The following is a 12,820-nucleotide window of genomic DNA, read 5'->3' on the forward strand; positions in this document are numbered from 1 at the left end:
CGCGCCAGCCCCGCGGCTGGGGCTTCCGCCGCGCCAGCCCCGCGGCTCAACATCTGATTATTATTTGAATGTGCTTGAACCAGGTGTGATCAGAATGCTATCTAAATAAAACAAGACATGTAAAAAAAAAAAAGAAAAAAAAAATGGGGCCGACAGGCGGCATGGCAGTTGCGGCAGTTAAAGCACTTAGAGACCTACATGACTGACCATGGTTTGGGTACTTGACTCAGCAGCTTGAAAATCACAACATAGATAGATAAATAAATAAATAAATAAATAAATGTTTAAAAGAGTTAAGTCTCTACACAACAAATGTGTCTGTCTCGTTACATGAGTTTCTCAAGAAGAGGTCATTTCGTTGGTATTCAGCAAGTGTTTGATTTCATGAGAAAAGTTTTCCAGGGATATGAGGAGTCATTCATATTCTTTTTTTTTTTTCTAGGCAAGTCTGAAAATATCTTTATTCTTCTCTCACATTTGATTAATATTTTGGCTTAGTAAAAATTCCTAAGTTCAAACATTTTTTTCTTTGAAATTTGAAGATATTGCTCAACTGTATCCTGTCTTCCACCCTGGATTAGGATGTATTTGGTGGCAGTATGATTAGGTTAACATCATTAACTCATTATACCCTATGCAATTGGAAGATATTAGGTTCTTCTCCTTATTATCAATGTCCTAAAATTTCATTGTCTGTCTAGGTGTGGTGAGGTCCACATTCATCTTTTTTCTTTTACCTCTTTTTATTGTATGATTTATTATTTACATTTAATTATCGTACATCTGTATAATGTACAATATGATTCAATATAAAAATGTATTTGGACATTTTTTCTAGTATTTCTTTGATATGTTCCTCTCCTTCATCTTGGCTTTTTGTTCTTTTTAGCCTTTCTTTTCCTGAAATAAACGTCCATGTGTCAGATATTTTTGTGATCATGCTCCCTCTATTTTATCTTTTCTTTCATGTTTTCTTTCTTCCCTGGTCTACATCCTGGCTGATATCTTTTGTTCTGTTTTTTTTTTTTTTTTTCCTCCAAATCACAAAGTATCAAAGTCTGAACATAGTCCTTGGAGATCACCTAGTTAAATTCCCTTATTTTACAGATTGAGAAGCTGAAGCCCAGAAAGGAAGATGAATTAAGGAGGTGACATGGCTTGCCCACAGTCACACATGGGTGTAGAACTAGAGCTATCTGACTCCAAGCCTGTGGGTTTTCTCACAGCCAAGAAGCCTTCATCAATATAGCCTTTCATCTTTTCCCTTAGACATTGGAGAATGACCCATTGGTAAAAAGGAACAGTTGGGTGAATTACTAGCCTGGCCATGGACACTGCCAACAGGTCTGCAGAGGGAGCCCCATTCATCCTACTGGGACTGACAGCAAGTCCTGGGCAGCAGAGACCTCTCTTCATGCTGTTCTTGGTCTTGTATGTGGCAGGCATCCTCGGTAATGGACTCATTGTGGCTGCAATCCGGGCCAGCCCTGCCCTTCACGCACCCATGTACTTCCTACTGGCCCATTTGTCCTTTGCTGACCTCTGCTTTACCTCTGTCACTGTGCCCAAGATGTTAGCCAACTTGTTAGCCCATGACCGATCCATCTCTCTGGCTGGCTGCCTCACCCAAATGTACTTCTTCTTTGCCCTGGGTGTAACTGATAGCTGTCTCCTAGCTGCCATGGCCTATGACCGCTATGTGGCCATTCGGCATCCACTCCACTATGCCACAAGGATGTCCCGGGCAGTATGCACAGCCTTGGTGGGGACAGCATGGCTGGTGTCCCATGTCCACTCCCTCCTGCATATCCTGCTCATGGCCCGCCTGTCCTTTTGTGCCTCCCACCAAGTGCCCCACTTCTTCTGTGACCACCAGCCTCTCTTGAGGCTCTCATGCTCTGACACCCACCATATTCAGCTCCTCATCTTTACTGAAGGTGCTGCAGTGGTGGTCACTCCCTTTCTGCTCATTCTCGCCTCCTACGGGGCCATAGCGGCTGCTGTACTTCGGCTGCCCTCAGCTTCTGGGAGGCTCCGGGCTGTGTCTACATGTGGCTCCCACCTGGCTGTGGTGGGCCTCTTCTATGGTACGGTCATTGCAGTATACTTTCAGCCCACGTCTCGCTATGAGGCAGAGCGGGGCCGTGTGGCCACTGTCATGTACACAGTCATCACCCCCATGCTGAATCCTGTCATTTACAGTCTCCGGAACCGCGATGTGCAGGGGGCACTCCGAGCCCTTTTCACTAGGCAGAGGATCTCAGCTGGTGACTCATGAGGGCAGGACCCTACCAAAGACAGACCGCACCACTCACAGTGACAACTTGTGAGTGTAATCACCTTTTCTCTGCTATCTTCAAAAATCTTAATATCCTTCATTTTTTTTCTTTTTTGATTTTTAAGACAGGCTCTCTGTCATGATCCTTCTGCCGCAGGCTCCCAAGTAGCTGGGACTACAGGTGCTCACCACCACACTCAGGTTTCAGAGTGAGACAGAATTGAACCCAGATCTTCCATGTGGCCTCACATGAAAGCAGCAGCATCAACCAGCATGGCTGGATCCTAATGGCTACCATTTTCTGAGCACTTACCCTCACTTTATTCTTATAGAAATCAGAGAAGCAGATATTGCAATCCATTTTTACAGATGAGGAAACTGAAGCCCAAGCACAAGAAGAGACTTTCCCAAGTTTATTTACCCAATTCTAGGGGGCAAAACCTGGGCCTTTTGGCAACATCACGCCCTCTTCCAATGCCATTGCAGGCATTTAGAGATAATCCTCCATTTTCTAAGGACTTAGAGTGATCTGAGAGATGATCTCAGGACTTATTTTGTGGAGATTGGCATGTTATATTTGGTCACATCATCATGTGTTCTCAAATGTGTTGACTTCTCCACTGTCTGGGACAGGAATAAAAGTTCACATACCCATGTGTGAAGGACCAGTCCCTCCTAACAAACACTGAGACACAGAAGGTATTCTGCAGATCTGAGATGAATAAATGATTGTGCTTTATTCTAACCTGCATTTTGAAGCAGTTTATTTTCTTATTCATTTTATTTTATTTTATTTTAGGTTTTGCATGTACTCTAGGGAGTACATGCAACCTATGGCATGTACTCTGGTGAGGAGATAGCCACACTGCAATTCCTTCTCTTCCAGAGGAGATAGCCAGAGGAGATAGCCACACTGCAATCCTTCTCTTCCATTCTCCTCTCAGGAATTTTGGATACATACACACAGACACACAGACACACACACACACACAACCAGCATATTTTCAAACTGCTGGGTCTGGGACTCAAACCATGGTAATCCATGTGGGATCTAGTACCTTAACCACCATAGCATCTGCTGGCCCCTTATTTCTTTTTTTTTTTTTTTTTTGAGAGGTTTTCGCTATAGGGCACGTGCGCTCGCCAGACAGAGAGAGAGACATAGAGACAGAAAGTGAGAAATCACCCCCCAGAGGGGATGGTCATGCCGCAATCCCTTCTCCTCCATTCTTCTCTCGGGATCTTGGGCACACACGCACACGTGCCCGGCGTGAGTTTTAAGCCACCAGGTCCGGGACGCGAACTGTGGTTGACTACGTGGGAGTCCAGCGATATAACCATTACGCTAACTGCTGGTTCCCCTGGCCCTTTATTTCTTCATTCTTGTTCTTATATTTGTTTGTTGTTCCGCTACACCTGTTGTTCTGTAGAAAGAGCTGCTGTGGGCATGCATGACGACAGATAAAATAAAGGAAAACCAAGAAGAAAGAATGGGCATATCATGAGGGGAAGCTAGAAGAGGCATTTTATAAGTTCTATCATATGCCAGCACTTCATTTACTTTTACCCACAAATAGCATGGGTATTCATATTGTCATTTTATAAATAAGGACAGAAGGCTCAAAGCTGGGGACCTAGTCAGTAACAACTCAGAATAAGTCCTTATGTTGTTCAGGTCACTCAAGTGTGTTGTCACTGAGCCCCATAGAATCCACACTCAGATTCTGGAGCCTCTTGGAAAAATTTGCAGGATGAAGCCTCAGATGGGGGCAGGTAAGGACACATGCTGGGGTCTGAAAGGCCCTCATAATGTGCCAAGTTTTTATCAAAAGATTTTACATCTGTATTCTTCCAAAAATCCTCAACCCCACCCCACTCTCCCTACCTCCTCCAGAGAGGAGAAACATGGCAGCCATACTGTAGTTGGGTCGCTATGGCCTTTCCCAATCCCACAGATGAGTCTGCCACTGCCTGGTCCAGATGGCTACATTAGATCTAAAGAGAACCTGAAAGGTCTGTAGACTGGCAGCTTTAGGGAAAAAGAAAAAACAAGAAGAGAATAGAAACAGTACAGTGTAGGAGAGGTAAGGGTCAAAGCTCTGAAACCCACATTCTCAACCTCCCTTATGCTTCTCACTGCCTCCAACCTGAAAGGTCCCTGATATGGCCAACTTCCTCTTCTGATAGGTTGTGAAACTGAGACCCAAAGTGGTAAAGGGACCTGCTCAAGATCACACAGAGTTAGTGGCAACCTTTGGGCTTCCTTGCTGGGCTTTCCAGTGCCACAACTCAGCCCTGCCCTGACTTTTAGAACATCTTTTCCCAGTCTTCTTTCCTCAGGTTACCTGTTCATGCCACAGTAGTCTACATACAATTGTGTCCTTCTGCTGCCTTCTCTAAACTATCAGAAATAGGGGCCAGCAGGTGGCATGGTGGTTAAGGCACTGAACTACCACACGACCAACCTCAGTTCCAGCCCCAGACCTGGTGGCTTGCTTTCTCACTTTCCCTTTCTCTCTCTCTCTGATCAAATTTTAAAATAATAATAAGTGGAATTAAATAAATAAATTATTATTTTTAAAATAATAGGCTGTTATCAGCCCTGCCCTTTAGCATGGTCATCTGCTGACCCTGTGCCCCCAGAACCTACCACAGAGCATTTCTCATGGACTGCTGTGAGAGTTCTATTTCATGATCTCCTTTCAGGTAAGTTCTCTGCCTCACCCAAAATAGAGGGGCATGAAAGGACCAAAGGGGTCATCAGTGCTCCCTTCCTCTGGGCTACCAGCCCTGTCTGATCACCCCGCTCAGATGTCAGCCCAAAGAGCATGCTGCATCACTGGAGAGATGCTAAACTCTTGGTGGTCCTCACACCCATGTCATAGCACAGCCTGCCTTCTGCCTTGGCTCTGGCCACCAGCAGGCTACTTCTGCCTCAGCACAGCCATTGCCTTCTACAGGGTGACCATAACCAGCATCATGATCACTTTCAGGCCTCATGATGGCCCAGCACCAAATTCCTAGTACAAATATAGGGAAATTGAGTCTCTTAGAAATAAATGGAGGCTTATCCTAGTTCATTCCATCATCCAATTTCAGTCTCAATTCTCTGATCAACTCCAGACTCCTACTAGACAGGCAAGAGTAGAGAGTGGTAGCCTGTGGCTGCTTGGGCCACCTTCTCACCCCACTCAAATTATATCCAAACTTGTTTCACTGCAGCTAGTCTTAGAAGACGAACTGACTTGGAAGGACCAGCAGTTAGTGTAATGGCCATGTCGCTGGACTTGCATGTAGTCGACCGCAGTTCGAGTCCCAGACCTGGTGGCTTAAAACTCACACCGGGTGCATGTGTGTGCGTGCCCAAGATCCCGAGAGGAGAAGACGATGAAGGGATTGCAGCCTGGCCATACCCCCTGGGGGGTGATTTCTCACTTTCTGTCTCTCTGTCTCTCTCTGTCTATCTGGTGAGCACATGCACCCTATAGCAAAAACCTCTCAAAAAAAAAAAAAGGAAGACAAACTAATTGGAGACAAGAGAATAAATTCTTCCCCTGTCCCAAAGAAGACCTCCAAAGAGTTCATAAATCCATGAAATAATTTTTTCCTGGATCATTTCCACATGAAATATAAAGAAAACAAGGCAAGCAGGTGATGTGGTGATTGGGGCGCTGAACTCCCACATGGCCGACTGCAGTTAAGTCCCAGGCCTCGTGGCTTGCTTTTGCACTTTCTCTCTCTCACTCTGTCTCTCTCTGGTCAAATTAAAAAATAATAATAACAAAATAATCCTTTTTTAAAAAAGTATAAAGAAACCAGTGTTTAACACCTTAAGCAAAACAAATGTATATAAATAACTGACTCCCCTTCAAGCAATTCGCTAGGAAGAGCTTACACTCATTTCAGTGAGGCAACCTCAGAGGATCTTGTAGCCCCACTTTAGAAGGACTTTGGACCACACAAGAGAATCTGCCTCTTCCCGCTCACCATGTTCCCTGAGCTTGTCCTCAATGACTTCTGACCTTTTCAGAATCAGCCCAGTCCACAACCCTTCAGTTTATACAGAATAATGTATAACACTATGGACCACCTCACCCAAACTAAAGCATATAACTGCATCTCAAGAAAAGAATTTCAGAGTCTATATCCACAGCCTCATTTTTAATGCAAGTTTTAGGCATTATAAAATAAGGCAGCCTTATTGTAAGTGTATAGCAATTGGAGATTTGAATAGTGAAAAAGACTCGGACCATACGAAATTGATTATTCCTTCTAAAGGTACAAAAAATAATTTCTATAACCTAAGTCATCTTTCATGCAAGGTCTTCCACCAGGAAAAAATGTAGACAACAGAGGTGCAAAATAAAAACAGGCATGCTTGGAGCCTGGGAGCAACTTTGGGACTTTGGGTACACCATCGCCCACTGCTCCAGCAGCCTGGGCTTGCCCTGCTCACCTGAGCTTGTCCTCAATAACTTCTAGCCTTTTTACCACCACCACCTGCCAAGATACTTAAGCCTGGTTTGGGAAGGCCTCCATAGGTGAACCCATACTCGGGGCTTAGAAGCAACTTTGGGGCTTTTGGCACACCATCGCCCACCACTCCAGTAACCTGGGCTTGACCCATCTGCTAACCACTGGGATACTTAAGCTTGATCTGGGCAGGCCTCCTTGGGCCAGCCCACACTTGGGGTTTGGGAGCTACATTGGGACTTTTGGTACACCAACGCATGCTCTGAGCAAACCCCCTTCACTAAGTTACATATCCTTAGCTTGCTACCACCTTATCAAGAGCTGAACATTTGATGGAGGACCCAAGCACCTGAAGTTACCCCTAACTGCTCTGACCTGGGAGACAGAGCCCTCTAATCGGAACACACCTGAGAAATAAGGGTGAAATTTTCTCTAGCAATACTACAGAATTTACTCCAATAAATAGGAAAATGTGAATACCGCATCAGATGACTAGAAACCAGCACCGATCTCAAAGAAACATGAGAAAACAAGGTGGTAACTCTCCCCCAGGTGAGCATAGTAGCCCCTCACCAACAGTGGATAGCACACAGAAATGTACAGAAGTGTCAGAAAAAGAATTCTGAATTTTTCTCTCTTTTTAAATTTTATTTATTCATTCATTTTATTTTAATTTGACAAGAGAGAGAGAGTAAAAGTGACAAAGCAAGCCAACAGGTCCAGGACTTGAACCGTGGTTGGTTATGTAGGTGTGTCCAGCGCCTTAACCATCACACCACCTGCTGATATCCAATAATTCTTAATATTCATAGTGATAAAACTCAATGAGATGCAAGAGAAAATAGTTCCAGGAAATAAAATCATTTCAGGACATGAAAGAGAAATTCCACAAAGAATAGATACCCTAAAAAAGAATCAAACAGAACTTCTGGAAATAATGAATACAAAAGTCCCCCTCGAAAGCATTAACAGCCTATTGGAACATGCAGAAGAAAGAATTTCTGACCTGGAAGACAGTCTCCAATATAGACCAAGTCACCAAAAAGAAAGGGAAAAAAACAACCAAAAAAAAAAATTAAGGACAACATATGGGAAATTCTAGATACCATGAAACATCAAAATATCCATATAAGGAGTATTGCAGAAGGTGAAGTGTCTGCTAAAGTCATTTAAAAAAAGCTCTTTCATGAAATACTATCTGAAAATTTTCCAAATGTAGAGAAAGAAACATGAAGAAATTCTGACCCAAGAAGTAAAATGGACTCCAAATAGAATCAACAAAAAAAGATCTTCTCCCCAGAACATCATAATCAGATTGGTAAAAATTAAAGACAGACAAGATTCTAAAAACGGCAAGGGAGAAATTACTTATAAAGATTATCAGGTTACTTATAAAGATTATCCCAGGGACCAGCAATTAGCATAATGGTTATGTCGCTGAACCCCCATGTAGTCGGCCACGGTTCAAGTCCTGAACCCAGTGGCTTAAACTCACGACAGGCGCATGTGTATGCGTGCCCAAGATCCTGAGGAGAATGGAGGAGAAGGGATTGTGGTGTGGCCATCCCCCCTGGGGGTGATTTCTCACTTTCTGTCTCTCTGTCTCTCTCTGTCTTTCTGGTGAGTGCATGCACTATGTAGCAAAAACCTCTCCAAAAAAATAAAATAATAAAAAAGATTATCCCGTTAAGCTAATATCAGACCTCTCAAATGAAACAACACAGGAATATAGGCAAGGAAAGAATGGGAAGATGTATATTCAAATTTCAATCAAGAATACTGTACCAAAAAAAAAAAAGGAATATTGTACCTATCAAGATTATTCTGGGAAGATCAAATAAAAGTATTCTCAGACAAACAAAAACTGAAAGAATTCACCAATACTAGGCAGATCTACAGGAAGTACTGAGGCTTAGTGTTGTATTAGGATAACTAAAGAGAGACAAACAGAAACAAGAGGAATTTAAAAAAAAAAATCCTGCAACAATGGAGAACAAAATGACAGGGATAACTCTGGAAACATCAATAATAACATTGAGTGTTAATGGATTAAATTCTACCATTAAAATACACAGACTGACTGAATGAAACAAAAACAGAAGCCATCTATTTGCTGATTACCTCACTGATAAGGATATACATAAACAAAGTGAAGGATAGGCTGAAAAAAGATAATCCATGCAAATGGAAACCAAAAAAAGTCTGGAGTAGTGATACTAGTATAAGACAAAATAGACTTTAAGATGAAAGATGTGAAAAGAGACAAAGAACAGCATCATACATACTAAAAGGACTTGTTCACCAAGAAGATATAACACCTGTAACTATCTATGCACCTAAAACTGGAGCACCTAACTACATCAAAGAGAGACTGTTAGATCTCAAGGGAGAGACAGACTTTGACACAATAATTATAGGGGATCTCAATACCCCACTGGCTCTCTGGACAGATTATCTAAACAAAAAATAAACAAAAAGATTGAAGATCTAAATTATACCATAAATGAAATGGATTTGACAGATATCTACAGAGTATTTCACCCAACTGCCACAAAATATATATTTTTCTCACCCCCACATGGAACATTTTTGAAGACTGACCACACGTTAGGATACAAAAAGATTGAAGATCTAAATTAGACCATAAATAAAATGGATTTGACAGATATCTACAGAGTATTTCACCCAACTGCCACAAAATATATATTTTTCTCACCCCCACATGGAACATTTTTGAAGACTGACCACACGTTAGGATACAAAACAAACCTTCACAAATTCAAATATATAAAAACTATAACTAATATCTTTTCAGACCACAATGGAATCAAACTTGAAATCATCTACAGAAAGAGTCCTTGAAAATTCGCAAACACATGGAAACTAAACAAGCTATTCCTGAATGACTATACAACTATAGAAGAAATTAAGACTGAAATCAAAAGGTTCATCGAAACCAATAAGAACAAACAAGTATTTATAACCTTTGGAACAAAGCAAAAGCAGTCATAAGAGGGAAGTTCATAGCAATTAGTGCTCACAAGAAAAAAGCAGAAAATTAGCAAACAACCTAATGACACATCTCAGGGAACCGGAGAGACAATAACAAAAGAATTCCAGGAGGAAAGAAATAATAAAGATATGAGCAGAAATAAATGAAATAGAGAATAAAAGAACTATACAGGTATTTGCACAATTGTACCGCAGAACTGCAGGGACCAGAGCCATAATGTCAGTAACTCGTTCATCTGTCCATGCCAAGTGGATCGTGGGGAAAGTGACTGGGACACCAATGCAAAAAACTGCTAAAGTGAGAGTGACCAGGCTTGTTCTGAATCCCTATTTATTAAAGTATTTTAATAAGAGAAAAACCTACTTTGCCCACGATGCCCTTCAGCAGTGTACAGTCAGGGATATCGTGCTTCTCAAAGCTTTACTTGTTCCACGAACAAAGCACGTGAAACATGAACTGGCTGAGATCGTTTTCAAAGTTGGAAAAGTCATAGATCCAGTGACAGGAAGACCCTGTGCAAAAACTACCTACCTGGAGAGCCCAGTCAGTTCAGAAACCACCCACCTAACCAAAACCCTAGAAGAACTCAATATCTCTTCAACACATGAAGGAGGATTGGAAGGAACCAAAGGGAAAGACTGACATGTTCACTTTATGGGAAAAGAAAATTTTCTCAATTTTACCATAAACTACACAGTTACTCTTGTGGTATATTATTAAATAACTAAAATTAAATGAAGAACCTGTTATAATTTTTCATAAAGAGTTATGGTCATGTTTCAAATGTTCTTTTCAGCAAACATGCTTCTGTGTTCACTAAGTGTACCTAGCAATCTGCCACATTATCTGGTAAGCATACTGTTTTAGAAGATAGATTGGGTTTGTCTGTTACCTTTTCATTCAAGGGAATCTTGAATTAGAATCCTTATTTTGGGAGAATACTTTTTGATCTAAACAGATAAAATCCCATTGAGCAATATTTTTGTTCTATATTTTTAATAAATTTAATTTTTCTATGATTTAATCAGTTCCAAAGGGAAATAGTTAACATGCTTGTAAGTCAGACTTTTTCAGATTAAGCCATATTAATAAGAATGTTGACATGATGGAAATAAAAGTTAAAGTTCTATGTTATCTTTTTTAATATCCTAGGCTAGAGCAAATAGGTGTGAGTTAAGATCTGACGCACATAAGTTGTAGGACTTTTCATACATGCATTTAAGTTGGAGAGTGTCTGAGTTTTGTTGCAGTTCATTAATAAACTGTGATAACTTTAAAAAAAAAGAACTATACAGAAAATAAACAAAACTAAAAGCTGGTTTTTGAAAAGATAGTAAAATTGACACACCATTAGCTATATTAATGAACAGAACAGAACCAGATCAATCAAATCAACAAGAAAACAGGCATTATAATGGATTTAACAGAAATGCAAAATATTACCAAGAATACTATGAGTGGGAACCAGCAGTTAGCGTAATGGCTATGTTGCTAGACTCCCACATAGTCGACCGCAGTTCGCGTCCCGGACCCGGTGGCTTAAAACTCAAGCTGGGCACGTGTGCGTGCGTGCCCAAGATCCCGAGAGGAGAATGGAGGAGAAGGGATTGCGGCATGACCATCCCCCCTGGGGGGTGATTTCTCGCTTTCTGTCTCTCTGTCTCTCTCTGTCTGGCTGGCGAGCGCACGCGCCCTATAGCTAAAAACCTCTCCAAAAAAAAAAGAATACTATGAGTGACTATATGCCAACAAACAAAAAAACCTAGATGAGATGGACAAATTTCTGGACATGTATAACTTACCAAGACTGAATCAGGAAGAAACAGAAATTCTGAATGGACCAATAACAAGCAATGAGATTGTAATAAATAGCCTCCCAAAAAAGGGAGAGCCCAGGTCCTGATGGTTTACTTTTGAATTTTACCAAACCTTTAAAGAAGAATTAACCCCAATTCTCCTTAAACTATTTCTAAAAATTCAAAAGGAACTCTCCCAAATTCATTCAATGAAGCCTCCATCATCATAATTCCAAAACCAGACAAGGACGTAACAAAAAAAAGAAAACTTCAGGCCTATGTACCTGATGAATATGGATTCAAAAATTCTCAACAAGACACTAGCAAATCATATTCAACAACATATTAAAAAGATTATACATCATGACCAAGTAGGCTTTATTCCAGAGATGCAAGTAGATCAACATACACAAAACAATAAATGTAATACATCACATTAACAAAAGAGAAGAGTAAAATCATCTGATCATTTCAACCGGTGCAGAAAAAACATTCAATAAAATACAACATCCCTTCATGATTAAGAATCAGCAAAATCAGCACAAAAAGGACATTTCTCAGCACAATAAAAGCCATCTATGAAAAATCCATAGCTAACATCAGAATGAATGGGGAAAAGCTGAAAACTTTTCCAATTAAAACAAGAAATAAGACAAAACTGCCCACTTTCTCCATTCCTTTATTTATTTGTTTGTTTATTTTATTTCTTGTTCTTTTACACATTCAATCACGTTATTTAGCTTACAAAGTGAATATTCCATGTGTACATTTCTCCATAGTCTGGTTGATAATACTATAAAATTATTTTCAACAGATAATACCACATTTCTTTGTCCCACTTATGCTTCTCTTTCTCTCTTCCTCTTTAACATAGTACTGGAAGTTTTAGCCAATGCAATTAGACAAGAGAGTCAAATAAAAGGCATCCAAATAGGAAAAGAAGTGAAATTATCTTTATTTGCAGATGATATGATGCTATAAATAGAAAATTCAAAACAGGGGCTGGCAGTGGTGGTTAAAACACTAGACTCCCACATGGCCAACCAAGGTTCAAGTCCCAGACCTGGCAGCTTGCTTTCTCACTCTCTCTTTCTGTCTGTCTCTGTCTCTCTCTGCTCAAACTGAATACTACTACTACTACCAATAATAACTAAAATTGAATCATTTTAAAACAATAATAATTTTTTAAAAAGAAAATCCAAAATAACCAACCAAAAAAACTCTTTAAAGTGATAAATTAATATAGTAAAGTGGAAGGAT

The 12,820-nt window shown here is 40.7% G+C and overlaps 1 protein-coding gene and 1 pseudogene across 1 annotated transcript; both read left to right on the forward strand.

The window, feature by feature from the left end:
- The first annotated feature begins 564 nt into the window (after nt 1-564).
- On the forward strand, nt 565-2,620 carry OR1K1 (olfactory receptor family 1 subfamily K member 1). The gene has a single exon (XM_006158205.1). It carries the CDS (start codon nt 1,328-1,330, stop codon nt 2,276-2,278), a length of 951 nt encoding a protein of 316 aa, XP_006158267.1. The 5' UTR covers nt 565-1,327; the 3' UTR covers nt 2,279-2,620.
- Nucleotides 2,621-9,976: 7,356 nt separating this feature from the next.
- LOC102471185 (28S ribosomal protein S17, mitochondrial pseudogene) lies at nt 9,977-10,511 on the forward strand (annotated as a pseudogene).
- The last annotated feature ends 2,309 nt before the right edge of the window (nt 10,512-12,820 follow it).

The sequence above is a fragment of the Tupaia chinensis genome, unplaced genomic scaffold (assembly GCF_000334495.1).
Source record: "Tupaia chinensis unplaced genomic scaffold, TupChi_1.0 Scaffold000575_1, whole genome shotgun sequence".
Taxonomy (NCBI): domain Eukaryota; kingdom Metazoa; phylum Chordata; class Mammalia; order Scandentia; family Tupaiidae; genus Tupaia; species Tupaia belangeri.

Coding starts and splice junctions, on each gene's coding strand:
- OR1K1 (XM_006158205.1), top strand. CDS start 1,328: ATGGACACTGCCAACAGGTCTGCAGAGGGAGCCCCATTCATCCTACTG.